Source organism: Megascapheus bottae, chromosome 17 (genome assembly GCF_031878675.1).
Source record: "Megascapheus bottae isolate mThoBot1 chromosome 17, mThoBot2.hap1, whole genome shotgun sequence".
Lineage (NCBI taxonomy): Eukaryota > Metazoa > Chordata > Mammalia > Rodentia > Geomyidae > Megascapheus > Megascapheus bottae.
This window is the reverse complement of record NC_143525.1, coordinates 16,903,113-16,929,592: the sequence shown is the minus strand read 5'-3', so window position 1 is coordinate 16,929,592 and position 26,480 is coordinate 16,903,113. Positions and strand designations below refer to the sequence as shown.

Here is a 26,480-nt window from a genome sequence, read left to right as displayed (position 1 = left end):
GCACTACTTCCAGCCTTTTCTGTGTATGTGGTACTGAGGAATCGAATCCAGGGCTTCATGGATGTTAGTCGAGCTCTACCACTAGACTATGCTCTCGGCCCTTAATAATACATTTTTTTCAGTGCTTGTCCTGGGGATTGAAGTAAGGGCCTGGGTGCTGGTCTAGCTTTTGGTGGATAATTAGACATAAGGGTGTCACAAACGTTGAACCACAACCCTTAGGTCTCAGCCTCCTGAGTAGCTAGGATTTCAGGCATGAGCCACAGGTACCTAGCTTAACTATTTTTATTAAGAAGTTTCATGATTGGGGGTGAGGGGGAGGGTAATGGGTACCAAGACATGTGAAAGGGTATCAATGTATGTGAATTAATGCACCTTCAAAAAAAAAAAGAAGTTTTATGAACACAAATGGACTCAAACATGATTAGACAGCTCTCAGTATTCAAAGTTCTAATTACAGCCACTTCAGTACTTCTTGGTCACACTTTGTTAACTGCTGTATGTACCTCAGAGTAATTTTGGTTTTTCTTCAAATAAACTTAAATCCTTTAAAAAGAAAGGAAGGAAGGAAGGAACAAAAGGGAGAAAGATCCCAAAGCCAGCCAGCCAGTGGTCCAAGTAGCTAGTATTACAGCTTGAGCTGCTCCATTCAGCCTGATGGGCATCTTTTTTTTTTTTTTTGCCGGTCCTGGGCTTGGGCTCAGGGCATGAGCACTGTCCTTGGGTTTTCTCAAGGCTAGAGCTCTACCACTTGAGCCACAATACCACTTCTGGATTTTTTCTATGCATGTGGTACCAAGGAATTGAACCTGGGTCTTTGTGCATGCTAGGCAAGCACTCTACCCTACCACTAGGCCAAACTCCTGGCTCCCGATGGGCTCTTCTTGAGACTTTCCCATCCTCTTCCCTTGTGATGTAGTTTGTGTCCATGTCTTCTGCCTCCAGCTTTCTCTCCATCCCTCGTCCTCAGCATAAGGGGCAGCTGTAATAATTTTTTAACTTTGTGAATGTACAATTCCAGGCCATCCACAGGTGAGCTCTACCTTTTCAAATCCCTTGCACAAGTAAACTGAGCTGTGAAGCTGGTATTATCCACGGATGCACAAATACTGCTCTTTTTTTTTCTGACAGCAGTGCCAGCTAGCTTCCTTCAGGACTGTCTTTGTGTCCTTCCACCTCAGGACTTACCTGGCCCACATCACCCCTCATACCTGAAGCTCTTCGGTTTTCAGCTGGAAGAAGCCTTTTCTTCCTCCAACGTTTTATTGCTGACTTTCCAATTCTTCCCTTCCTAGACCAGAGGGATCTTCCAGCAGAGTCTTGTTTTGAAGGGGAGTTGATGGGAATCAAACCCAAGGCCCTGTGATAAGTATGGTAGACATGCACTCTACCACTGTACCCGTAGGCTATACCCTAAACCTCTGTCTTGTTTCTTCTTTTTCTTTTTTTTTGTTTATTAGAACCTGAACTCCAGGTCTCAAGCTTTCTCACTTAGCTGCTTTTCCCCCTACTTCCTTCCTTCTTTCCTTCCTTCTTTCCTTCCTTCCTTCCTTCCTTCCTTTCTCTCTTTTTTTTTCTCATCCTTGCTGGTGCTTTACCACTTGAACCACTCTACCACTTCTAGATTTTTACTGATTAATTCGAGATGAAAGTCTCACAGACTATGGATTGGCTTCAAATTATGATCTCAGCCTCCTGAGTAACTATAATTATAGACATAAGCCACCAGTTCCTGGTAACCCCACTTTTAATTCCTGCACAGATTTTTTAATTTCTGCAAAGGTTCAATGCTTTAGACACAGTGGCATTAAGTAAATATTTATTAAAGTGAAAAAAAAAACCACTAGAAAGACAAGTGTTTCAAAGATTCTTTTTTTTAAATAGAAAGACAATAAGGAAAGTTTTAGATGATGTCATAATCATTAAAAACATATGGCATTGAATTAAATAAGCAGTAAAATGTCAAATGGACCAGAATAATTTCCAGACGTTGATTTAAACTATTATAAGAGCTTAATGTGAGGCACACCAGAGTCAACACTTTAATGAAAAAAAGAAATCTTTTAAACATTATTGAGACAACTGGATTGCAGTTAAAGCCATTTGGAGGGGTGTAGATTTATGGTGGCGGGTGTGCTTAACATATGTGAAGCCCTGTATTTGACCCCCCAATGGGCCCCCAAAAAGAGGAAATTTAATTTTAATTTATAACTGATCACATTCGAAGAGCTTCAGATGACAAATTGTCACATAGGTGCAAGGATCAGTAGAAATGAAAGAAATGAGCTTTCTTAGATACTTAAGCTAGTGAAAACAGAAAACCTAGTTTGGAAAAGAGCTGTTAGGAATGCAATAAATATGCATGAGGCACTGAAAATCAGTTCCATCTTTCAAGGTTCAGTCTCTTGGACAATATGGAGTGCAGTAGATAATATAAGATTATTTGCAAACTACACAGTGGACAATTTATGCAACACTTAGGTGACACATAGATAGCTAATGTCAACTCTTGAGAAAAAGTCAAAAATTCTCATGACCACCAGGTAGTCTTACAAATAAATATGTGCACTCTGGTGACGTGACACTGCATGCCTGCTGCTAACATTCATTCATGCATTCATTCATTCATTCATTCATTCATTTGCTTCAGTATTGTGTTTGTTTTCTTTGCTGAGCACTGATAATATGCCAGGCATGGTATTTAGTGTGGTAACAGCCAGCCCTCCTGAGCCTTGTTCTGAACAATCCCCTCTGCCCTCAAAATAAAGATAAAACAACAGTCAAGTGTGCATGGCATTAGTCTCAACCCAGTTATAACCAGAACAAAAGGGCTGCGGAGATACGGAGGAAGAAGTAGGACATCTGTCTAGCAACCACACAGCCCTAAATTCAAACCTCACCCCCCGAAAAAGTCAAGTATTCACAATTTATTTTTTGTCAGCCTTGAGGCTCAAGCCTAGGGTCTAGGCACTGTCTTTAGGCTTTCTCAAGGCTATCACTCTACCACTTGAGCCACAGCATCACTTCCAGCTTTTTGTGTGTGTGTGGTACTGAGGCATAGAACCCAGGGCTTTGTGCATGCTAGGCAAGCACTCTACCACTGGGCCACACTCTTGGGACCACATTTTTTTTGATAACACTTAGAGTTCATTCATAGAAAGAAGCAAGCTGGGTGAGGCGGCTCACACTTAACTGATAGGATTAAAGGGAGCCCTTCCGCCACTCATTTTGTATTTTCTTGCCGTTTATATAACCTACATATCCCTGTTTAGGACTTAGTGCATTTCTTCCACTTGAAGCCTAGGGTCAAGCATTTGCTGATGACAGTGCATCAACAAGAGGTGGCTGTGGTCTAGAGGAAATCTGTTTCCACATCCCTCCATACCTAGCCCACAGCTGCCAGCTTTCTCCTCTTCTCTGGCACTTAGCAGCTGAGGGGTTCCAGCTGGGGCATGGGGATGGCGCTTGAAAGCTGTGGTGCAAATGCTTTTAGAAAGCAGCAGGATAAACAAAGTCTATAAACACAAAATAATGGTGCCAATGTACCCGATTGGAATGCTAATCAGAAAGGTGCCAGGAAGTTAGGGGATGGACCTGGGGGAGGGTTTCTTTTGGAAAAAAAAAATAAAATGCTTTATAAAGTTTCTGTATGAACTTGTTAATGCAATGGATAAGAAATGGAAACGACACACGCTACCTCGTACTTAGCACAGGACTAGTGTTAGGTAATTCCACATAGCCAATGTTTCAGATCCTTACATTCTCCTTTTCACAGACAAGGAGGCTGAGCCAGAGAGACCAGGAGTCGGTGAGATAGTAAGGTCTGTTTGTTCCCATCATGGTCCTTTACCGATGCCAGCATATCTTAATTATCACAAGTAATATAGTTACTAATATTAGCAGACACCACTGATGACCTCATCTAATCTAAGATGGAGAACATTAAAATATCTATCAATTTATCTATTCAGTGAGGTTTCAGTTGCTTTAGAATTATAATGATCTAGCTGGACACTGGTGGCTCACACATAATATCCTAGGAACTCAAGAGGCTGAGATCTGAGGATCACAGTTCAAAGTCAGCCAGGGCAGGAAAGTCCATAAGACTCTTATCTCCAATTAATCACAGAAAAAGCCAGAAGTGGAGCTGGGGCTTAAAGTGATAGAGTGCCAGCCTTGAGCAAAAGGAGCTCAAGGAGTGCCCAGTTCCAGAGTTCAAGTCCCAGGACTAATAAAACAGATTATTATTAGGATTGGAGCTTCCTGTCTTTTTTTGCAACAAATACTGACCCATTTGTTTTTTGTTTAAAAGTAAGTGTGTGTGTGTGTGTGTGTGTGTGTGTGTGTGTGTGTGTTTTGTGGGGATTTACCTTAGAAACCCAGTACCATCCCTGAGCTTTTTCACTCAAGGCTAGTGTTCTACCATGTTGAGCCATAGAGCCACTTTCAGCTTTCTGGTAGTTCATTGGAGATAAGAGTCTCATGCCCTTTCCTTCTTTGAACTTCAATTGTTAGATCTTGGCCTCCTGAGTGACTAGGATTACAGGTGTGAGCCACTGTACACCAGCTGGGAAATATCTTTCTTATTTATTTATTGTCAGTGGTAAGACTTGAACTCTGGGCCTGCGTGCTGTCTGTGAGCTCTACAGCTCACAGCTACTGCCCTACCCCTTAAGCCACAAAGTCACTTCCAATTTTCTAGTGGTTAATTGGAAATAAGAGACTCACATATGGGGTCGGGAGTTTGGCCTAGTGGTAGAGTGCTTGCCTAGCATGCATGAAGACCCAGGTTTGATTTCTAGGTACCACATACACAGAAAAAAAAGCCTGAAGTAGTGCTGTGGTTCAAGTGGTAGAATACTGGCCTTGAGAAAGTTCAGGGATAGCCCCCAGGCCCATAATTCAAGTCCCAGGACTGGCAAAAAAAAAAAAAGACAATAAGTAAATGAATAAAATATGCAAATATTTGTATATTTCCAGTTAAGAATACATTTGGGGGGAGGAGGTAGGGAGAGAGAAATAGGGACAAAAACATGAGGAGTATCAATGTGTGAGAAGTAATGCACCTTCAACCTGGCAAATATAACTAACCCCTCTATTAATTACAATAAAAAAGAATACATTTTTTTTGCGGGGCTGGGAATGTGATCTAGTGGTAGAATACTCACCTATCTTGCATGAAGCCCTGGATTTGATTGCTTGTACCATATACACAGAAAAAGCAGGAAGTGGTGCTGTGGCTCAGTGGCAGAGTACTAACCTTGAACAAAAAGTGTCTAGGGACAGTGCCCAGGTGCTGAGTTCAAGTCTCAGGACTAGCAAATTAAAAAAAAAAAAGAATATTTCCAGGCATTGGTGTTTCATCCCTGTAATCCTACCTACCCAGAAGACTCAGAAGATCTGAGGATCATGGTTCAAATCTAACCCAGTCAGAAAAGTCCATGAGACTCTTTTCTCCATTAACCACACATACCAAAAAAGCTGGAAGTGGAGCTGTGACTCAAGTAGTAAAGTGCCAGCCTTGATTATAAAAGCCTAGGCTTTGAGTTCAAGATCCAGTACTGGCACACACACAAAACACCATTTTAATGATTATAAGAATGATATCTAAGCTGGGTTCTGTGGCTTACACCTGTAATTCTAGCTACTTGGGAGGCTGAGATCTGAGGATCATGGTTCAAAGCCAGCCTGGGCATGAAAAGGCCATGAAACTCTTATCTCCAATTACCCACCAGAAAACTAGAAGTGGCACCATGGCTCGTGGTACGGTGGTAGCCTTGAGCTGAAGAGCTCAGGGACAGTGTCCAGGCCCAGAGTTCAAGCCCCATGACCAACCCCCCCCCCAAAATCTATTTAGAGTATATAATTGAAACAATGCAAAAAAAATTCCTCCCTCTCCCAATTTTATGACCAGACATAGGTAGCTCAGGCCTGTAATCTTAGCTATTCAAGGGGCTGTGATCCTAGGATCTCCATTCAAAGCCATTCTGGACTGAGAAATTCTATTTCCAAGTGTGACTCAAGTGGTAGCAATGACAATTCAGTTCCCAAGTAAGAAAACAGAACAAGTCCCTGTAGTACTTCCACCTTAAAAGGTTGAAAGGGACCTAGGCTCCTGTTTCCAGGGGCTTGTGCATGCCAGGCAAGCACTCTACCACCAAGCCACATTCCCAGCCCTAGCCTTTCAGTTCCATGTGCCCTGCTGTTGCCCTTGTCCTAGGGAGGGTTCCACACACTCCTGTCCCTGCATCTGCACTGCCCCAGCACTAGTGCTCCACCTCATTCCAACTGTGGGGAGTATGTGACCTCATTTTCCTTTACAACTATCCTTGACTTTCTGTAAGACCCCAGCATGGTAGGAGGGGAGCATACTTCACGAGTCTTGACCCTCCCAAAAGTCCTTTTCCAACACGCCTACATCTCCACGTACCTCCCTTCCCAGGAAGACCCATCACAGGATCCAGAAAGAAGTTCACTTGGTACAACTATGTAGAGATAGTTTTATACAAATATACACATTTAATAAAAAGTTCAAAGACACGCATGCTAGTTTTGAGACATCAAGACACCCGTGGGAACTGTGACGAGGACTGTGCATTTGGACTGTGGGTTTATTTTTCTTTTCTTTTGAAGTCCTTGGCCTTTTCTCTTATCATTTTTTCTTATCCTAAATGCAGAGTACAGTGTCTTCTAAGCCTGGTTCCCAGGCTCAGTGCTGTGAAACCCAGATTCTCTTGCTTTTACACCTGATGCAATAGTGACTTTCTTCCCACATCAGCATTCTCTACTTCAAGCCTCCCCAAGACCCACAGAGCTCCCCACACTACCCAAAGCTCCCAGGCCCAAAGCTCAAGAGCCCAGGCAGGTTATTTGAACCTTTTTATATCCAGATTCCAGAGTTGCTTTCCCTAGCCTTCTGGAGAAAGTGGGGGCTATGTTCTCACCGCCTTGTCCTTGCAGACAGCAGGTTTGTTTTTGTTTTTGTTTGTTTGTTTGTTTGTTTTGTAAAGTAAACACTTATTTCATCTTGAATGATAGTTTGAAGACAATTCAGTTCCCAGGCTCCCCAAAAAGATTCTACATCCTGGGGCTGGGAGTTTGGCCTAGTGGTTAAAGTGCTTGCCTAGCATGCATGAAGACCCAGGTTCGATTCCTCGGTACCACATATAGAAAAAAAAAGCCGGAAGTGGTGCTGAGGCTCAAGTGGTAGAGCTCTAGCCTTGAGAAAGTCCAAGGACAGTGCTCAGGCCCTGAGCTCAAGCCCAGGACTGGCAAAAAAAAAAAAAAAAAAAAAAAGATTCTACATCCACTTGATTGTAATTAGTGCCATGTTGTGTTTTTATACTGATACTATACTTGATCTTAGCCAAAAGGCTGAGAAATGATCATGATGTCATGCTTTTAGAACCAAGCAAAACATTCTTGAAGTCAGATCAGGATGGTGAGTAGAGCAGAAGCTTGTTCTAGGATGTTATATTTTCCTAGTTGTGTTTTGTGGCCTCTCACACGTGTCTCATGAAAATCATACAACTTTATTGTGGGCAACATAGTGGATAGGGAGCAGTAAACCCCTCCCCTTCTCTCATTTCCTACCCCCTCCATGATCCTCAGAGACCATCAGCTAATAAGGATTCTGTGCAGCTTGGCGAGAAACCCTACCTCTTGATTTCAAATGTTGTTTGAAATATAACCTATCTATCCAGAAATAGGGTAGAATGCTAATATTAATATTCCTTTATGTGTATGTTGGTACTGAGGCTTGAATTTAGGGCCTGGGTGCTGTCGCTCAGCTTTTTCACTCTAAGCTGGTGCTTTACTACTTGAGCCATACCTCCACTTCCTCTTCTTCTTTGAATGGTGACTTGGAGATAAGTGTTTCCTGGAAACAGTGATGTGATAATTTCCAAGCACATATCTGATGGTTCTATGTGGAATTTAACTACTGAGTTTCCTAGACCAAACTAAAAATATGTCTTCATAGTACACTGAATTCTTTTTCAAGTAATAATCACTCCAATTGAAAACATCCTTCTTATTCATGACTTTTTTTCTCAGATTTGGGAGCAGTGTGTCCCTATTTTTAATCTATTTAGTTGACCTGAATGTTAGTCAGTCTTGACTTATATAAAACTAATTCTAAGAGTCTGGAATTTGGCCTAGTGGTAGAGTGCTTGCCTAGCATGCACAAAGACCGATTCCTCAGTACCATATACATAGAAAAAGCTGGAAATGGTGCCATAGCTCATGTGGTAGAGCACTAGCCTTGAGAAAGACCAAGGACAATGCTCAGGCCCTGAGTTCAAACCCTAGGACTGGCAAAAACAAAAACACCTGATTCTAAGTTTATCTAGGTTTATCTAGGTGTTAATGTTTTTGTGATTTTTGTTGTTCTCATTCCAAAAAAATAAAGGCTCCTTTTTCTTAAAGTGCCAAACAGTATTTAAAAAAAAAAAGAGAGAGAGAGAGAGCCTCATAGAGTGCTTGCCTAGCATGCATGAAATCCTGGGTTTGATTCCTCAGTACCACATACACAGGAAAAAGCCAGAAATGGCCTTGTGATTCTATTGGTAGAGTACTAGCCTTGAGCAAAAGAAGCTCAAGTTCAGTTGCCAGGCCCCGAGTTCAAGCCCCAGGACTGGCATAAAAAGAAAGAGTGGCAAATACTAATATTTCAAACTTTAACATTTCACAAGCCATTCTATTTTAGTGGAATTCTAAACACTCTTCTTTTGCCATTGGCTGGCTGTGGGCAGGAACGAGGACGTCTGACAAGGCAGGAATGACAAGGAGCTGGAGTCCTACTGGGGTCTTCTACCAGTGGATTTTATGAAATAGAATCACAGATAAGAAACAAATGGGTCTCACCAGCCTTGGGGACCTGCTTTAACGAGTGATGGCTGTGGTGATGGTGACGTTGTTGTCTGGGGGGGGGGGCTGGAGGCACCCCACTCCACCCACAGGTTTGGGTCACATTCCGGAATTGTGTCCTTGTGGCCGGGTCAATGGGGTTGGATTGTGCTGGCCCAGAAAGCCACTTCCTGCCGCCACTGGGCCTCTGTCCTTGTGAACGCTCCCCACCGAGGAAGGAAGCTGCTCTTGCTGCTGTTTATTTTGGCTGCAGGCTGGCAGACGCTCACCCGCCCTCCAGGGCTGTGGCCTTGCACACCCGGCCTTGGCCTCCTGAGTGGGCAGAGGGGAACGGGGGCTAGCGTGGCACATGGCAGCAGCCAGGACCTGAACCTCTAGAATCCAGGGTCTCAGTGCCCCAGGTCCTGGGCATCTGGGCCAGGCAGGGATCAAGGTATGTCCACCTCTGGGAATTTCTGGGTGGAGGGCATCCAGGATGGAGTGGGAACTGGGGAAAGGCGAGCCTTGAGAGCTGTCCAGAAGTGGAGGATGGGCACTCCCCTTGGGTTTTAGCCTTACTGGGTGAATCCCCCATTCATCCTGCAACATGGAGCCTGGACAGCTGGAAAATAGAATGCTTGGGTCTGTGAAGAGGAAAGCCACCAGAGGATGAGATCAAACACTTAAGTCACAGGGAGAGAGTGAGGACCCAGCAGTCAGATCCCACTAACCCTGTCCTCTGGGGGAGAGGGGATTCCAAGCCTGCAGGAAGGGGGAAAGTCACCTTTCTAAATTTCCAGGGATTCTTCCACCACTCCTCTAAAGTCCCCTTTGTCCTTCATTGAGTAGGTGAAGGCCATAATTGCAGCTGGTTTTACTGTGTTTACTTATTTGCTTGTTTTCTTCCTCCACTCTCATTCCTCTTTGTGTCAGTTCTGGGGCTTGAACTCAGGACCTGGGCTGTGATCTACTTGGGTAATTGGAGATAAGGGTCTCTCAGACTTCTCTGCCAGCGCTAGCTTTGAACTAGCCATCTTCAGATTTCAGCCTCCTGAGTAGCTAGGGTTACAGGCATGAGCCACCAGGGCCTGGCTTGTTTATTTTCAAGTCGAGGTTTCCTTGTGAAGCTCAGGCCTGAACCCTCTGCCTTCCTGCTTTGTCTCCCTGGCGTTGGGATCACAGACCCATGCCACCATAGCTGTGATGCTTCGCCATTTTTCCTAGAGTGCAGTCTATGGCATTGTGCGGCACACATTTGGAGCAGAAGGAAGCAAGGATCTGCCATTGAACTGTAGAGAAAACCCTTTGGAAAGCAAGCGGCTGCACACTAGGGCTGGGGACAGATCCGTGGCTAGGAGGTTACAGGGAGGGTTCAGACAACATGGAAAAGCTGCCGGGCGCAAACAAGTCTGGCCGGGCTGGAGCAGAAGGCAGGGATACCACAAATCTAGGCCTTTATGGAAGGGGTTCTGCTTCTCCCCACACCCCAGCTTAGGGTCCACATGCCTACATGTATAATATGGACAGTGTCTGGTGGCCTGTGCTGGCTGGGGTGCCGGTCCCCAGGGTTGGCCTCTTAGCAGGGAGGAGCTGGCTTGCTTCTGCTGACTCAGGGACCTTTCCAGTCTTGGCCCCAGGGCTAATCAGCTCATTGAAAACAGCTGCTTCTGTTGGCAGATAGCCCTGTGGGCTGCAGGCGGCCTCTGGCTCTCCCTCAGATGACCCTTCACCTCTGCCTCTGGGAGGCTGGAAAGGGGACTGATGGGGGGTGGAGAGGCTGAGTGCTGGTGGCCCCCCTGTCATGCCCTCTGGACCATATCAGGTCCCTCTGTCCCCAGCTCTCAAGAGCTATACCAGATGGCTGCTGAGCCCCGGATTCCTGCCTCTGGCCTTTGCCCCCACTCCCGCTGCTCATGCCTTGCTGTTGGGTTTTGTTGGACGTTGCCTCTCATCCAGCAGATATTTGCCGCGTGGTGCTGCATGCCAGGCACTGAGGAGGCGATCTCATCTGCCCTTTCCGTGCTGATGTCTTCAGCTAGTAACAGTGATCGGCTGGCGGGTCCAAGGTCATACCTCTGGCTGCCTCTGCAATTGAGCTGAGCCTGGAGGTTTTCTCCCAAGAGATAAGCTGTACTCCAGCCTTTACACTCAGCTTCAGACCCCACAGAAGCAATGTGCGTACCTTTAGTTAGACCTGAAGGGAAGGGAAGCCGTGGTGGCCATGGAGGGGACAGGGGGGATGGGCTGCTCAATGGAGAACAGATCCATTTAATTTCTACTTGACTCTGCATGGGAATTAATTTCCTCAATGATGCCCTGGGGAATGCAGGTACAGGAGCTATGGACTTCAGAAGCTCCCCCCACCCCCTTTACTGCTTGCTTGGTGACAGGAATCTATTTATGATCATGTCAAAGAGATTCCTGTCATACTTTGATTACCTGGAAAGTGCATTTCTTTTTTTCTTTTTTCTTTTCTTTCTTTTTTTTTTTTGGCCAGTCCTGGGCCTTGAACTCAGGGCCTGAACACTATCCTTGGACTTTCTCAGGGCTAGAGCTCTACCACTTGAGCCTCAGCACCACTTCAGGCTTTTTTCTATGTATGTGGTACGGAGGGATCAAACCTGGGTCTTGGTGCATGCTAGGCAAGCACACCACCTCTAGGCCAAACTCCTGGCCCTGGAAAGTACATTTCTATCCAACACCTGCACACACACACACACACACACACACACACACACACACACACACACATATTATGCAGTAGAAAGTAAGTCTAACTGATCTGTGCATTTGTTGGTTGGTGGTTTGTAATTTTCTCATGGATTGCATCAGTAATTCAGCCTCTCCAGCTTTCTTGTAATCAGCACAAGGACAGAGGCCAAGTCATCTTGCTCATTTTTAGTGTCCCTGTACTCCCTTGAACACTGCTCTGTAATGCTTGTCATCGACCTGGGGTGAGATGGCTCCTCAGGGAGCAGCTAGAAGGGTGAGAATTGGCTAGGCTGGAAAAGGATCTTCCGAAGCAGTCTCAGTGTTGCTATTGACTCAAGAAGCAGGTCTGACAGAGCAGAAACGTCCCTGGCCAATACCCACCCCAAGAATAAAGAGAAGGAGGATGTAACAAGAGCTCGGGCTTCAAGGCATAGGGCTGTATATTTATTGGAATTTCTGTTGTTATTGTTTTAACCAGGATAGTGCAATTCAACTTAGGAAAAAATGTGTCTACTGAGCAATTGGTGGCTTGTGCCTGTAATCCTAGCTACACAGGAGGCTGAGATTTGAGGAGTGTGGTTTGAAACCACCCTGGGCAGGACAGTCTGTGGGACTTTTTTTTTTCCCCCAGTCCTGGACACTGTCCCTGAGCGTCTTTTGCTCAAGGCTAGTACTCTACCACTTGAGCCACAGCATCACTTCTGGCTTTTTCTGTTTATATGGTACTAAGGAATCAAACCCAGGGCTCCATGTGTGCTAGGCAAGCACTCTACCACCAAGCCACAGTCCCAGCCCTGTGAGACTCCAATTACCCACTGTAAAACCAGAAGAGGAGCTGTGGCTCAAAGTGGTAGAGCGCTAGCCTAGAGTAGAAAAGTTCAAGGATAGCACCCAGGCTCTGAGTTCAATCCCCAAAACTGATCCAAAAAAGAAAGAAAGAAAGAAAAGAAAATGATCTTGAGCAATTCACAGCATCACCCCAGAAAGTCAGGAAAGAGATTAGATGCCCAGAACCTCTAAATCTCATTTCCTCCGTCCAGTTCTCAGCTCAGCTTAAGCTTTTTGTTTCTCTTTGCCTTTTTCCCCTTTGAGTAGGAAACATGGCCACTGGCAACCCCAGTCTAGCAAGCTCAAAAGAAAAGGACAACTATGTGTTCCAGGGAAACTCTTATCAGCCTGGCTTGAGCTATGTGCCCAGTGAGACCACTGGGGCTAGGGAGATGGATGTTCGTACTCTCCATCAGTAAGTCTTGAGTCCACCCATACAGCTGTAGCTTCCTGTTTATATATAAGAAGGGAATAGGCTTGGTTCTAATGGCTTATGCCTGTAATTCTAGCTACTTAAGAAGCTGAGACTGGTTCAAAGCCAGCTAGGACAGATAAGTTGGAGAGAGTCCTCTCTAATTAACTAGCAAAAAGCTCATCTGGGAGGGATGGCTCAAGTGGTAGAGCACCAGCCATGAGCAAGCTTAGTGGGTGTAAGGCTTCTGAGTTCAGTTCTTAGTACCAGCAAAGAAAAAGAGAGAGAGAGAAAGAGACAGAGACACACACAGAGAGAGACAGAGAATAAAGAAAGGAAAGAAAAGGAAGAAGAGATTGTACAGTTTTTTGGGCAGACAAAAAATGCAAAGTAAGCCATATAGAAATAAAGAGCAGAGGGCCAGGAGTTTGGCCTAGTGGTAGAGTGCTTGCCTTGCATGCACAGAGACTGGGGTTCAACTCCTTGGTACCACATACATAGAAAAAAGCTGGAAGTGGTGCTGAGGCTCAAGTGGTAGAGCTCTAGCCTTGAGAAAGTCCAGGGACAGTGCTCAGGCCCTGAGCTCAAGCCCAGGACTGGCAAAAAAAAAAAAAAAAAAAAGAAAGAAAGAGCAGAGCCGGATGTGGTGGCTCACGCCTGTAATCCTAGCTACTCAGAAGGCTGAGATCTGAGGATCTAGGTTCAAAACCAGCTGGGGCACTAAAGCCTGTGAGACGCTTATCTTCAATTAACCCAGAAAACTGGAAGTGGTGCTGAAGAGCTCAGGGACAGAGCCAAGGCCTAGAGTTCAAGTTCCATGACCGACTAAAAAAGAAAAGAAAAGAAATAAAGAGCAGAAATGCTTCATCATTGACCATGACTGCTCTCAACAAGTATTTGTTGAATGGAGGACCGCCGCTGTTCAGTGTACAGCAGTGAGCAGTGCTCTGCCTTATTCATTCATGTATTCATCCGCAGAACAGCACATACCGAGCCACCACCTGATGCATAGCACACTGCACCAGGCATGGGAGGATTACCAGCAAAACACAAGATGGATACCTTTGCCCTTGGGGAGACCAGGCCCTTCTTCGGGGCTGGGCGCTGCACCCTCAGACCTGGGCATTTTCATTTCTTGTTCTGACATCTGATGCTCTCAAACAGGCGGGGTCATGTGGGTGTGGTAAGGCTGGAAGGGCTCTGTCACTTTGGGGGAGCATTGGACCTCTGCACATTCAGTTCCCTTTGCCTGCTTCCATGAGCTTGACGAGAGCACAGGGACAAAGAATACAGAGCAGTTCTTAGCATTCTCTTCCTCCTCTCCTCAGCAGTCCTGCTCAGTCAAGCTGCACTCCTGCTCTCCCCCATTGGCTCCTAGAGAAATCATTTCCTCTCTCTGTGAGAAGTAAGCTTTTCCCCCCACCTGGGCTATGAAATACTCCTTCAAGAGGCTTCGGCCCAGCTTGACTGAGTGCCCAGAATCCTCCTTCAGAGAGGAGCCATGGTTCAATAGTAGAGTATTAGATAAGCAAACATGTGAGCCGTGAGTTCAAATCCAGCACCACCAAAGATGGGGGCCAGGAGGGAGGAGAGCTGGACAGTGATGGCTCTCACCTGTAATCTTAGCTTCTCAAAAGACTGAGATCTGAATATCAAGGTTTGAAGCCAGCCCAGGCAGGAAAGTCTATGAAACTCTTATCTCCAATTTCAAAAAGCCACAGGTGAAACTGTGGCTCAAATGATAAAGTATTACCCTTCAGCAAAAGAGCTCAGGGACAGTGCCCAGGCTCTGAGTTCAAACCCAGGGCTAACACACACACGCACACACACACACACACGAGACCATCTGCAAGAATTCACTCAGTCTAACCTATGCTTTACAGCTTCTCTATATGCTTCTACTCTTCTTCTACCTGCATCCTTCACCCTCTGCCTCTTCCAGATTCTTAGTCTGCAGAGCTCAGTTCTGAGCTGGCCTTCCAGCACAGAATTCCCTCTGACACTCCAGATGCCTGGGGCTTAGAGGCTTGTTTGCCTTCGTGTCCTGCAGTGTTCAAAGCCACTATCTGTCTCTACACTGAATTACACATTTAGAAGGGCACAGATAGTGTTGGGCCCTGTGTTTCTTTACAGCCTCAGTACTACTGTGCATGCAGCAAGTGCTCCAGAACCTAGGACATCAGTGGGAGGAGGAAGCAGAAATCTTGGAAGGTATTGTGGACATGCTCAGCTTCCTCTTCTATGGGCAGGTGGACCTCATACCAGGGGTAGGCCCTGCCATCTACTTCTTTGAGACCCTTCAGTTGTCATTTGTTATAACTACTGCAGTCTGGCTGGCGTGGGCTTAGTGCCCACATGGCTGCCCTAGATGAGAATGAGGGGGAGGCTTTTGTTTCCTTAGGCTCTTCTGAAGTGTGAGGCCTCATTGTCCAGACCTATCTCTAAGAAGCATCTACAAAAACAAACAAGGCATTCTTTTCTGGTCCTGGATCCTTTCTCTACCCCCATGCTGAGTCACTTTCAGTTACTACAGACTATCCTCTCTAAAGTAGAATTTCAGAATAAAATACTCAGCCTTAAAGGATATTTGGACAGGGCTGGATCAGGTCTAGGACAGTTAACTGTTTCTGGGATTGTTGGAGAATGTTTTAGTTCATTTTGGCCATCTATTAAAATGTATCATGATATCTGGGTGCTGATATCTCATTCCTGTAATCCTAGCTAGATCTCAGGAAGCTGAGATCTAAGGATCATGGTCAAAGCAAGCCCAGGAAACTCTGCGAGACTCTTATCTTCAATTTACCACGAAAACCAAAACAAGAAGCTGAAGCATAGCTGTGGCTCAGGTGGTAGAGTGCTAGCCTTGAGCATAAATGCTTAGAGATAGAGCCCAGACCCTGAGTTCAAGCCCCAGGACTGGTATCAAACAAACAAAACATAATGGGAATAGAACTCATCAGAAAAAAGTGTAAAAACAGAAGTCTGAGTTTCAGTCTTCTAGATAGGGTAAAAACGGAGGAAAAATCTTACAGCCATAGAAATTCCCCTCAACCCCCCTGTGACTCCTAACTTGCACACATACAGGGCAAGACTCCAAGCCCAGCAAGAAACAGGAGTGGCGAGGCAGTAGTTTCCATCACTCATGGTTCTGAGACCTCAGAGCGTGGAATTCAAGTTCCACCATGTTGGCCTGCTGATCACTAAAGTTTCCTTCTGAACCGTCAGAAGGGCTTCATCTTTCTTAATTGAATCCCAGGCTAAGAGCCACACCCCAAGACGTAAGGCCTAACCCAAACAACTCCACCCTGGAAAAAGCTAAAAATCAAGCCGCCTCAGGACCCAAGTGCTCCACTGCCAGAACAAAACCCAATGTCATTTATAGGAAGATTTAAAAAAAGATCATATTCCCTAGAAATGACCGTCTACAACATCCATCATACGACTTAAAAACGTAGCCAAAAAGTGGCTCACACCTGTAATCCTACCTACTCAGGAGGCTGAGATTGTGGGTTCAAATTCAGCCCAGGCAGGAGTCAGTGAGATGCTTATCTCTAAAACTGCTCAGAAAAAGCTAGTATGACTAGTATGTCATAAAAAATTGCCAGGTCCAGTGCTCATACCTATAATCCTAGCTACTCTGGAGGCTGAGATCAGGATTGCGGTTCAAAGCCAGCCAGGGCACCAAAGAACATGAGACTCTTTTTTTTTTTTTTCTTTTTTGCCAGTCCTGGTCTTGAGCTCAGGGCCTGAACACTGTCCTTGGACTTTCTCAAGGCTAGAGCTCTACCACTTGAGCCTCAGCACCACTTCTGGCTTTTTTCTATGTATGTGGTACCGAGGAATCAAACCCCGGGTCTTCATGCATGCTAGGCAAGCACTTTAACCACTAGGCCAAACTCCCGGCCAGAACATGAGACTCTTATCTCCAATTAATCACTAGAAAATGGGAAGTAGTGCTGTGACTCAAGGGGTAGACAGTAGCCTGGAGCTGAAGAGCTGAAGAGCTCAGCGACAGTGCCCAGGCCCAGAGTTCAGGCCCCAGGACCTCCAAAAAAATTTATTAGATTCTTGTCCATAATGTCTAGTGTATAAGGTTAATTGCTAGTCATGCAGGCTACAGGACATAGGTTGAATGTTCTATCCAGGAGAAAGTGGCCATAACCAAGGAAAGCGAATCGATAAGTACAGTCTTTCAGAGAACCCAATCCTTCAACACTGGGAAGAGAATTGTGATAAAGAAATATGAGAGAGAATTACTGGTTACTTATAAGTAAGAGGGAGACTTACATTGTTTATTTTCCTTTGACTAAGACAGAGACTTCAAATATATAAATGCCAATTGCACTTTATTTAGCATGTCTTCATTTTCTACTGCATTGTTGGTAGAGTTTTCATAATATATTTATTTTTTTATTGTGGCAGAAGCTCTTTTTTAAAGGAGTTAATCACTTGCCTCTAATAGGTTACATATCATTATATGCTTTGAATTTTGCCTTTGATTTGTCATTCATCTTGTCATGGAAAAAAATTCTTTTTTTTTCTTTTTCCTTTCTTTTCTTTTTGCCATTCCTGGGGCTTGAACTCAAGACCTTGGCACTGTCCCTGGGCTTCTTTTGCTCAAGGCTAGCACTCCACCACTTGAGCCACAGCGCCATTTCTAGCTTTTTTCTGTTTATGTGGTACTGAGGAATCCAATCCAGAGCTTCATGCATGCCAGGCAAGCACTCTACCACTAAGCCACATTCCCAGCCCATGGAAAACAAATTCTCATGTTATTAAACCCGTCACTCTTTATGACCTTCAACACTCTAGTATTTTTTTCTATTTCTTTCTTTTTTTGCCACACTTGGGCTTGAACTCAGGGTCTAGTCACTGACTCTGAGCCTCTCTGTGCTTAAGGCTAGCGTTCTACCATTTGAGTCATAGCATCACTTCCAGCTTTTTCTGTGTATGTGGTACTGGGGAATCGAACCCAGGGCTTTATGCATGCTAGGTAAGCACTCTACCACTAGGCCCCACTCCTTGCCCCACTCCAGTATTTTAAAACATTTTTTGTGGAACTTATCTTTTTGTTTTGGGGGGGGGGTGTTGTGGAACTTGAACTTTGGGCCTGGACATTGTTCTTGAGCTCTTCAACTCAAGGCTACTGCCCTGGCCCTGAAGCCACAGTACCACTTCTGGTTTTCTGGTGATTAATTGGAGATGAGTATCTCCGGCTTTGTAGTGCAGGAGCTGGCTTTGAACCTTGATCCTCAGATCTTAGTCTCCTGATTACACTGTGCCCAGCCTTATTTATATCTTTAAAAGGTGATTCTGAGCTGGGTGCAGACTCACATCTGTAATCCTAGCTACTCAGGAGGCTGAGATCTGAGGATTATGTGTGTGTGTGTGTGTCTCTGTGTGTGTGTGTGTGTCCTTCCTAGAACCCAGGGCCTAGTCTCTGTCCCTGAGCTTTTTTTGCTCAAGGTTACACTACCACTGGAATCACCACTTTACTTCCAACTTTTTAGTGGTTAATTGGGGAGATAAGAGTCTCACAAACTTTTCTTGCCCTGGCTACCTTAAACCTCAGGAGGGTCACATTTTGAAGCCAGCCCATAACACACAAATCCTCCAGATTCTTTTTTTTTTTTTTGCCCATCCTGGGCTTGAGCTCAGGGCCTGAGCACTGTCCTTGGACTTTCTCAAGGCTAGAGCTCTACCACTTGAGCCTCAGCACCATTTCTGGATTTTTTTCTATGTATGTGGTACTAAAGAATCAAACCCAGGTCTTCGTGCATGCTAGGCAAGCACTCTACCACTAGGCCAAACTCCTGGCCCCAAGTCCTCCAGATTCTTATCTCCAGTTGATTGGCAAAGATGTGGAAGTGAAAGCACGATCCGTGGGTAGAGCACCAGCCTGGAGCAAAAGAGCCAAGCCAAGAGCACAAGAAGACCCTAAGAGAAATGATAAGGCCAGCCTGGGCTTTGATCTCTAGAGGATAAGTACAGTCTTTTTTTAAAAAAATTATTATCAGGGTAATGTATAGAGGAGGAACAGTTACATTTGCCAGGTAGTAGGTGCATTACTTTTCACACATTGATACCGCTTCTCATGTTTTTGTCCCCATTTCCCCCCACCCCTCCCAATCATCTTGTTTTCCCCCTTCCCTTTCCTATTTCAAATAAACATATATATAATATACCAGGTAACAAAGTCAGATATAGTAACAATAGGAGATTAACAAAAGGGCAAAAAAGAGAAGAGAAATAACATAGTACATTAAGAACAACAATCACACAAGATAAAGCTCTTGTTTCCATATCCTAGAGATCCATTCATTTAGTCTCATTTTATATGACCTTACATACCTAGGTTTTGAGCTATTGTAATCCTCTGCTAGGAGAGTCCTAGATATGTACTAATTATTACAAATGAGGGAAACCATTGAGCCTATGTTCCTTTGGGGATGGCTTACTTCATGTAATATGATTCTTTTTCATATATTTTTATTGTAATTAATAGAGGGGTTATATGATATTTGCCAGATAGATGGTGCATTAATACCCATACATTGATACCCTTTCACATGTCTTGGTCCCCATTTCCCTCCCCCCCACCCCCACCCCTCATCTTGTTTTCCCCCGTTCCCTATCCAGTTTCAAATAACCAAATACAAATATATCCGATATATCAGGTAACAAAGTGAGATAGTGTAACAATATGAGATAACCAAGGGACAGCAAAAGTGATGAGAGATAACAGTACCTTAAGAACAACAATCATTCATTAATGTAATATGATTTTTTCCAAGTCTATCCTTTTCCTTACAAATGGGGCCATATCATTCTTTCTGATGGCAGCATAGAGTTTCATTGTGTATAAATACTACATCTTCTTGATCCAATCATCTACTATGGGGCATCTGGGTTGGTTCCATTTCTTTGCTATGGTAAATAGTATTGCAATGAACATCGTTGTGCTAGTGGATTTAGTATGTCCTAGTTTCTGGACGATTGGGTAAATGCCAAGTAGTGGAATTGCTGGATCATAGGGGAGCTCTATGTTTAGTCTTTTGAGGAACTGCCATACTGCTTTCCATAGTGATGGAACAAGTTTATACTCCCACCAACAGTGTAGTAGTGATCCTTCCTGGCCACATTCCCCCCAGCATCTGTTGTTATTAGATTTCTTGATTATGGCCATTTAACTGGAGTGAGGTGGAATTTCAACGTTGTTTTGATTTGCATTTCTTTTATGGCTAGAGATGTCTTTAGGCCATTCTAATTTCCTCTTTAGGGAAGTCTCTCTTTAAGTCCTTAGCCTACTTTTTAATGGATTGGTTGTTTCTTTGAAGATTTGTTTTGGAGAGATTTAATTTTTTAAGCTGTAGATAGATTTTAAATATGAAGGCTTTTGTCTGTTGTATGGTTAGTGAAGATCTTCTCCCATTCTATGGACTTTCTATTTTACCTGCTAGCTATATCCTTGGCCATACAGAAGCTCTGCAGTTTAATTCAGTCTCATTTGTCCAAACTTTCATTAATTTGTTGTGCTTCTGGGTCTTTATTAAGAAAGTTTTGACCTGTTTCAAGGAGACCTAGTGTATCTCCTATTTCTTCCTGTAAAGTTTTCAGGGTATCTACTTTTACCTCAAGGTCTTTGATCCATTTGGAATTAATTCTGGTGCAGGGTGACACAGACAGATACAACTTTAGTTTTCTGCAGGTACTTACTCAGTTTTGCCAGCACTACTTGTTGAAGAGGCTGTCTTTCTTTCATTCTATTTTTTTTTGGCTCTCTTATCGAAGATTAGGTGGCCATAGGTCTGTGGGTTGATTTCTGGGTCTTCGGTTCTATTCCAGTGGTCTTCAGGCCTGTTCTTGGGCCAGTACCAAGATATTTTGGTTACTGTAGCCCTGTAATAGAGTCTAAAGTTTGGTATTGAAATTCCTCCTGTGCTGTTCTTTCTGCTAAGAAGTGTTTTTGCTATACAGGTCTTTTATTATTCCATATGAAATTTTGGATTGCTTCTTCTATTTCCTTAAAGAATGGCATTGGGATATTGATAGGTATTGCATTGAATTTGTAGATAGCCCTTGGCAGGATTGCCATTTTTACAATGTTAATTCTTCAAATTCAGGAGCATGGGGGTTTTTCCACTTCCTCAGTTCTGTTTTAATTTCCTTTTTCAGGTCTTTTGAAGTTTTCATCATAAAGGTCCTTTATATTTTTGGTTAAGTTAATTCCCAAGTACTTTATTTTCTTTGAGCTTATACCAAAAAGAATTGCTTTCCTGATTTCTGCCTTGCTCCTCTCATTGTTGGCATACAGGAATGTAGTTGATTTTTGAGGGTTAATTTTATACCCTGCTACCTTGCCAAAGTATCAATTCTGCTCAAGCAACTTGAGAGTGGAGTCTATAGGGTTCTTTAAACACAGAATTGTGTCATCTGCAAAGAAGGAAAGTTTCACTTCCTCTTTCCCTATTTCAATCCCCGTATGCTTGCCTTCTATCTCTCTCTAGGAATTCTAATACAATATTGAAGAGGAGTGGAGAGAGTGGGAATCCTTGTCTAAAATCATTCCTGATTTTAGAGGAAATGGCTTTAGCTTTTGTCATTAAGTATAATGCTAGCTGTAAGTTTGTCATACACAGCCTTTATTATACTGAGGAATGTTCCATGGATTCCTAGTTTCTCCAGAGCTTTCAGCATAAAGGGATGTTGGATCTTGTCAAATGCCTTTTCTGCATCTATTGAGACAATCATGTGATTTTTGTCCTTGCTCCTGTTCATGTGATGAACTATATTGACTTGCATATATTGAGCCAGCTTAGCCTCCCTGTGATGAATCCTGTTTGATCATAGTGTATAATTTTTTTGATGAGTTGTTGAAGACGGTTGATCAGTATTTTGTTGAGAAGTTTTGCATCCATATTCATCAAAGAAATGGATCTGTAGTTCTTTCTTTGATGAGTCCCTGTTTGGTTTTGGGATGAGGATTATGCTGGCTTCATAGAATGAGTTTGGCAAAGAGCCTTTGCTTTCGACTTCATTGAGGAGTTTGAGGAGTATTGGTGTGAGCTCTGCTTTGAAGGCCTTATAGAATTTAGCTGTGAATCCATCAAGTCTTTGTCTTTTTTTTTGCATGGGAGGTCTCTTATTGCCATTTCTGTTTCAGTACTTGAACTAGGTCTGTTTAGTTGGTTTAGGTCTTCTTGGTTCCGTTTGGGTATGTTAATATTGGCTAGAAATTCATTCATCTCTTCTAGATTCTCAAATTTGTTGGCATAAAGTTTGAAAAGTATTCCCTTATGATGCTCTGGATCTTGATAATTTCTGTTGTGATATTTCCATTTTCATTGATGATTTTGCTTATTTGTGTGTGCTCCCTTCTTCTTTTGGTAAGATTTGCTAAGGATCTGTTGATTTTGTTAATATTTTCAAAGAACCAACTCCTTGTTCTATTGATTCTATTTTAATAATTTGCTATAAGTACAAGTTTTTTGCTCTATTAGCCTGTGGGTCTGGTCATCAAATTACACACTGCACTTAGTTTCTTTACCAATAAATTGTATAACTCATAATAATCATGGTGATAATGAAAAACACTTATAGTATTCTTCTCTGAGATACTTTGCACCTAGTATCTGTTATTTCATTTAGTCTTTATAATAGTCTTATGATGAGAAGCTGGCCATAAAGAAGTAATGTTCTTGTCTGAGTCACATGTGAAGTAGTGGAACGAGGATTTGAACACCAGCATTCTAATTCATGCTTTTGAGGCATGGAAACAAACTTAAATGGCTAGACAAGTTCATATGGCCTGGGACACGCAGTGTGAATGTCTATATGGTGCACTTCAAGACAGCGTGAGCCCGAGGGGAGGAAGGTGTGACACATGGCTGTCAGAAACTTGGGTTTGCTGATTGTCTGGGTGACATTGTGAGTAGATGATTTTATGCCTCTAAACCAAAGTCTTTCCTCTCTTGTATTTTGACCCCTCTCCTCTTTCTCTTTCTGAAACACAGTGCACATATTCTAAAATTTACAGGGTAAATTTAATTGGGTTTTTAGTATGTTCACACAACAGTCCAGTTCTAGAACATTCTCATCACCCTCTTCCCCTTAAGAAACACCATATTCTTTAGCAATCTTTATCACTCTTAGTTCATTCATTCCCAGGCTACCACTAACCTTCTGCCTTGTGTCTCTGTCCCTTTAGTCCTCAGGTCTCATTGCCTATGAAGTCTGTTGGGCGTGGGGATTGGATTTCCCTAATGTCTTCCACAGAGACTTGAAAGGCAGTAGAGGAGAAGATGCAAAAATGGAAAAGCAAAAAACAAGCTAAATGGCACTGTCTCAAAAATAGGGCATGAAATAGTTACGAGAGTATGAGTGTGGTTAGGTACAGGCAGGGAATGCAAGCTTTGGCAAGTTTCTAGAAGAGTATAGAAACCAATGAAACTCAGGGACCAGAGGGTGACTGAGACAAAATGTCTCCAGGCCCTAGGGCTTTGACAAAACTTTGGTATGTCCCAGAGATGGAGACTGGGCTTGAGTTGTGCTCTGTGATGACAGCCCCTCCACAATGCCTCCCCAGCTGCCCCGAAATAATTATAGGCACTGTAAGAGAGGAACAATAACTAATAATAAGCTAGAGCAATTGAAATGATACACTATAGTAAAAGTTGTTTCAAACTTATGAAATGTTTATTTCTGGATTTTTTCCATTGGTTATCTATTTTGGACTGCAGTTGACTGTGGGAAAATGCAGCCACAGGTGAGAGGGAACCAATGATACAGGATCAGACCTGCTACTAGAGTTGGGTTTGCTTGTGAAGTTTACAACCTAGGGGCACGGGACTGGACTGCAGATGGGTTGTGCCACGTCTGGGCATGAGGGCATACTAGTGCCCCTCTCCCCAACTTGAAGGGGACGAAATAAGGACAGAGTGACCAACATTCTAGGCAATGGTCAGTGTCTGCTGGCTTTGCCAGGCCAAACTTCTCAATGTGATAGTTTCATGTCCCACCTTCTTTTTCCATCTAGAAGCTGACATCTTCCTCATCTTCAGCCACGGACTGCAAGGTTGTTTGGAAGCTCAAGGTGCCCAGGTCCGAGTCACCCCAGCCTGCAACACCAGCCTCCCAGCCCAGCGCTGGAAGTGGGTCTCCCGGAATCGGCTTTTTAACCTGGGTGCCATGCAGTGCCTTGGCACAGGCTGGCCAGGCACCAATAGCACAGCCTCCTTGGGCATGTATGAGTGTGACCGGGAGGCACTGAGTCTCCGTTGGCAATGCCGCACCCTGGGGGACCAGCTGTCCCATCTGCTAGGGGGCCGTGCAGGCAATGCATCCAAGCCTGGCCCCCTGGAGCGTGGAGACCAGACCCGCAGCAGCCAGTGGCACATCTATGGCAGTGAGGAGGATCTCTGTGCTCGGCCATACTATGGTGAGGGGTGAGGGGCTGCCTGCAGGTGAGGGGTGGGTCCTTAGTGTCATGGCAACCAGAGCAACAAGGCCTTTGGTTTTCTGTGGATCTCTTTAATTGTAATAGGAAGGTTGTTTTTTGTTTTTATTTATTTATTTATTTATTTATTTATTTATTTATTGCCAGTCCTGGGGCTTTAACTTAGAGTCTAGCCCTGTCCCTGAGCCTCTCTGCACTCAAGGCTAGCACTCTACCACTTGAGCTTTTTCTGAGTATGTGGTACTGATGAATTGAACCCAGGGCTTCATGCATGCTAGGCAAACACTTTACCCCTAAGCCATATTCTCAGCCATATTTATTATTATTACTATTAGTATTTGTTTTGGATGCTGGACCTTGAACTTAGAGCCAAAGTGCTATGCCTTAGCTTTTTATGTTATTTTTTTTCACTCTAGGCTGGACTGCTACTACTTGAGCCACATACAACTCCACTTCCAGCTTTTTGGAGGTTATTGGGGATCAGAGTCTCACATAGCTTCCTATTTAGGCTAGCTTTGAACCAGGGTCCTAAGATCTCAGCATCCTGAGTAGCTAGGATGACAGGCATGCGTCACTAAAGTAGTTACTTTTAAGAAATGCAAAATGAATACTGCTCATAAAGATTTTAAGACATATAAAAGTGAATGGCCTTCCCCCAGGGGACTCCCTGGAGCCACACTGCACTGGGGTTGAGGCTACTGAAAGTCCTCCAGTGAGGAACTTCCAGGGGTGGGCAGCTCACCGTCTGGGCTTTTGTTCTGGAAGCTGTCAAAGCTTCATGGTAGATCTTTTAGGGGATGCATGGCGTCTCCTGGCTGATTTTGTCTTTATCATTAGAAAAAAAAATGTTTTTATAAAGGTGATATACAGAGGGAGTACAATTGCATATGTGAGGTTAAAGTGTACATTTCTTTTTGGAAAATGTCACCTCTTCCCTTGCTCTCTCCCAGTTCCCATGGCTGATTCTATGGGGTTTAGTCCTCTGGGGGTGACTTGGAGCTGCTCCCATGTAGCTGGATTTTGGATGAACATTCCAGGGACAGGGGAGGCTCTTTCCATCCCCATGGGATGTGCCAGGCTCCCAGTCTCACCAGACAGCAGATGGTACCATAGAGCCGCTGTCCAGCGCCATCGTCCCTCCTGATCTCTGTTGATCCTGCCGTTCCCTGGCCCCTGAGTTAGAGGGGGCTTTCCCTGAGAGGAGAGAGGCTCTGGGGTGGGGTCCACCAGCCCAGGGCCTGACTTTGCTCCTCCACAGAGGTCTACACCATTCAGGGGAACTCCCACGGAAAGCCATGCACCATCCCCTTTAAGTACGACAACCAGTGGTTCCACAGCTGCACCAGCACAGGCCGCGAGGACGGACACCTGTGGTGTGCCACCACCCAGGACTATGGCAAAGATGAGCGCTGGGGCTTCTGCCCCATCAAGAGTGAGAGTGGGGCGGGATGGGGAGGCATCTGGAGGGAGGCTGGTAAAGGGACTAAAGTGGGACCCACGGAAGCTTTGGGGCTGGGGTGAGACGCTGTCCCTCTGTACTCCAGGAGGGGTGCTGGGTGGGGCTAAGGGACCACCTGCTGGAAGGGAGGTCATCCCATCCATTCGTTGTGGTGCTAGGTAATGACTGCGAGACCTTCTGGGACAAGGACCAGCTGACCGACAGTTGCTACCAGTTTAACTTCCAGTCCACGCTGTCCTGGAGGGAGGCGTGGGCCAGCTGTGAGCAGCAGGGGGCAGACCTGCTCAGCATCACCGAGATCCACGAGCAGACCTATATCAATGGTGAGGTGGAGGCAGCGCCTGCGGCCAGGCTGGTGGGCTGGAGAGTTGTCTGCCCTGGGGCACAGGGCCCGTGTCAGGCCAAGCCTGAGACTCCTCTGCACCCTTTGTGCATATGAGGGGTGAGGAGGGCTGAGATCCGGACTCCCTGCTGTCTGTCTCAGTGCCCCCTCTTGCTGCCAGGGCTCCTCACGGGCTACAGCTCCACACTGTGGATTGGCCTTAATGACTTGGACACCAGTGGAGGCTGGCAGTGGTCGGACAACTCACCGCTCAAGTACCTCAACTGGGAAAGTGGTGAGGCCACGGGGTTTGGGGGACTCGGGAACCCTACAGGTCCTTGGCTGCCGTCTACCCTGCTCCATTGTGTGTAGGTGAGGCCCAGATTTCTGCTGGTGCTGATGCCTGGCTTTCTTTACCTGATTCTGGGAGTAGAGGGAGGCAGGA

The 26,480-nt window shown here is 44.7% G+C and overlaps 1 protein-coding gene and 2 non-coding genes across 3 annotated transcripts in view; 2 read left to right on the top strand and 1 right to left on the bottom strand.

Annotated features, from left to right (window-relative positions):
* The window catches only part of Mrc2 (mannose receptor C-type 2), a 55,343-nt gene that overhangs the window by 7,550 nt on the left and 21,313 nt on the right, over positions 1-26,480 (top strand). The window contains exons 2-5 of the mRNA XM_090349982.1: positions 23,835-24,236; positions 25,513-25,686; positions 25,872-26,036; positions 26,217-26,330. Coding sequence (XP_090206108.1) covers positions 23,835-24,236; positions 25,513-25,686; positions 25,872-26,036; positions 26,217-26,330 — 855 coding nt within the window. The remainder of the gene's footprint in view (positions 1-23,834; positions 24,237-25,512; positions 25,687-25,871; positions 26,037-26,216; positions 26,331-26,480) is intronic.
* On the bottom strand, positions 7,203-7,386 carry LOC150051195 (U2 spliceosomal RNA). Its single transcript, XR_016538540.1, has one exon. It is a non-coding gene; the product is annotated as a U2 spliceosomal RNA (small nuclear RNA).
* LOC150051194 (small nucleolar RNA SNORD121A) lies at positions 7,877-7,957 on the top strand. Its single transcript, XR_016538527.1, has one exon. It is a non-coding gene; the product is annotated as a small nucleolar RNA SNORD121A (small nucleolar RNA).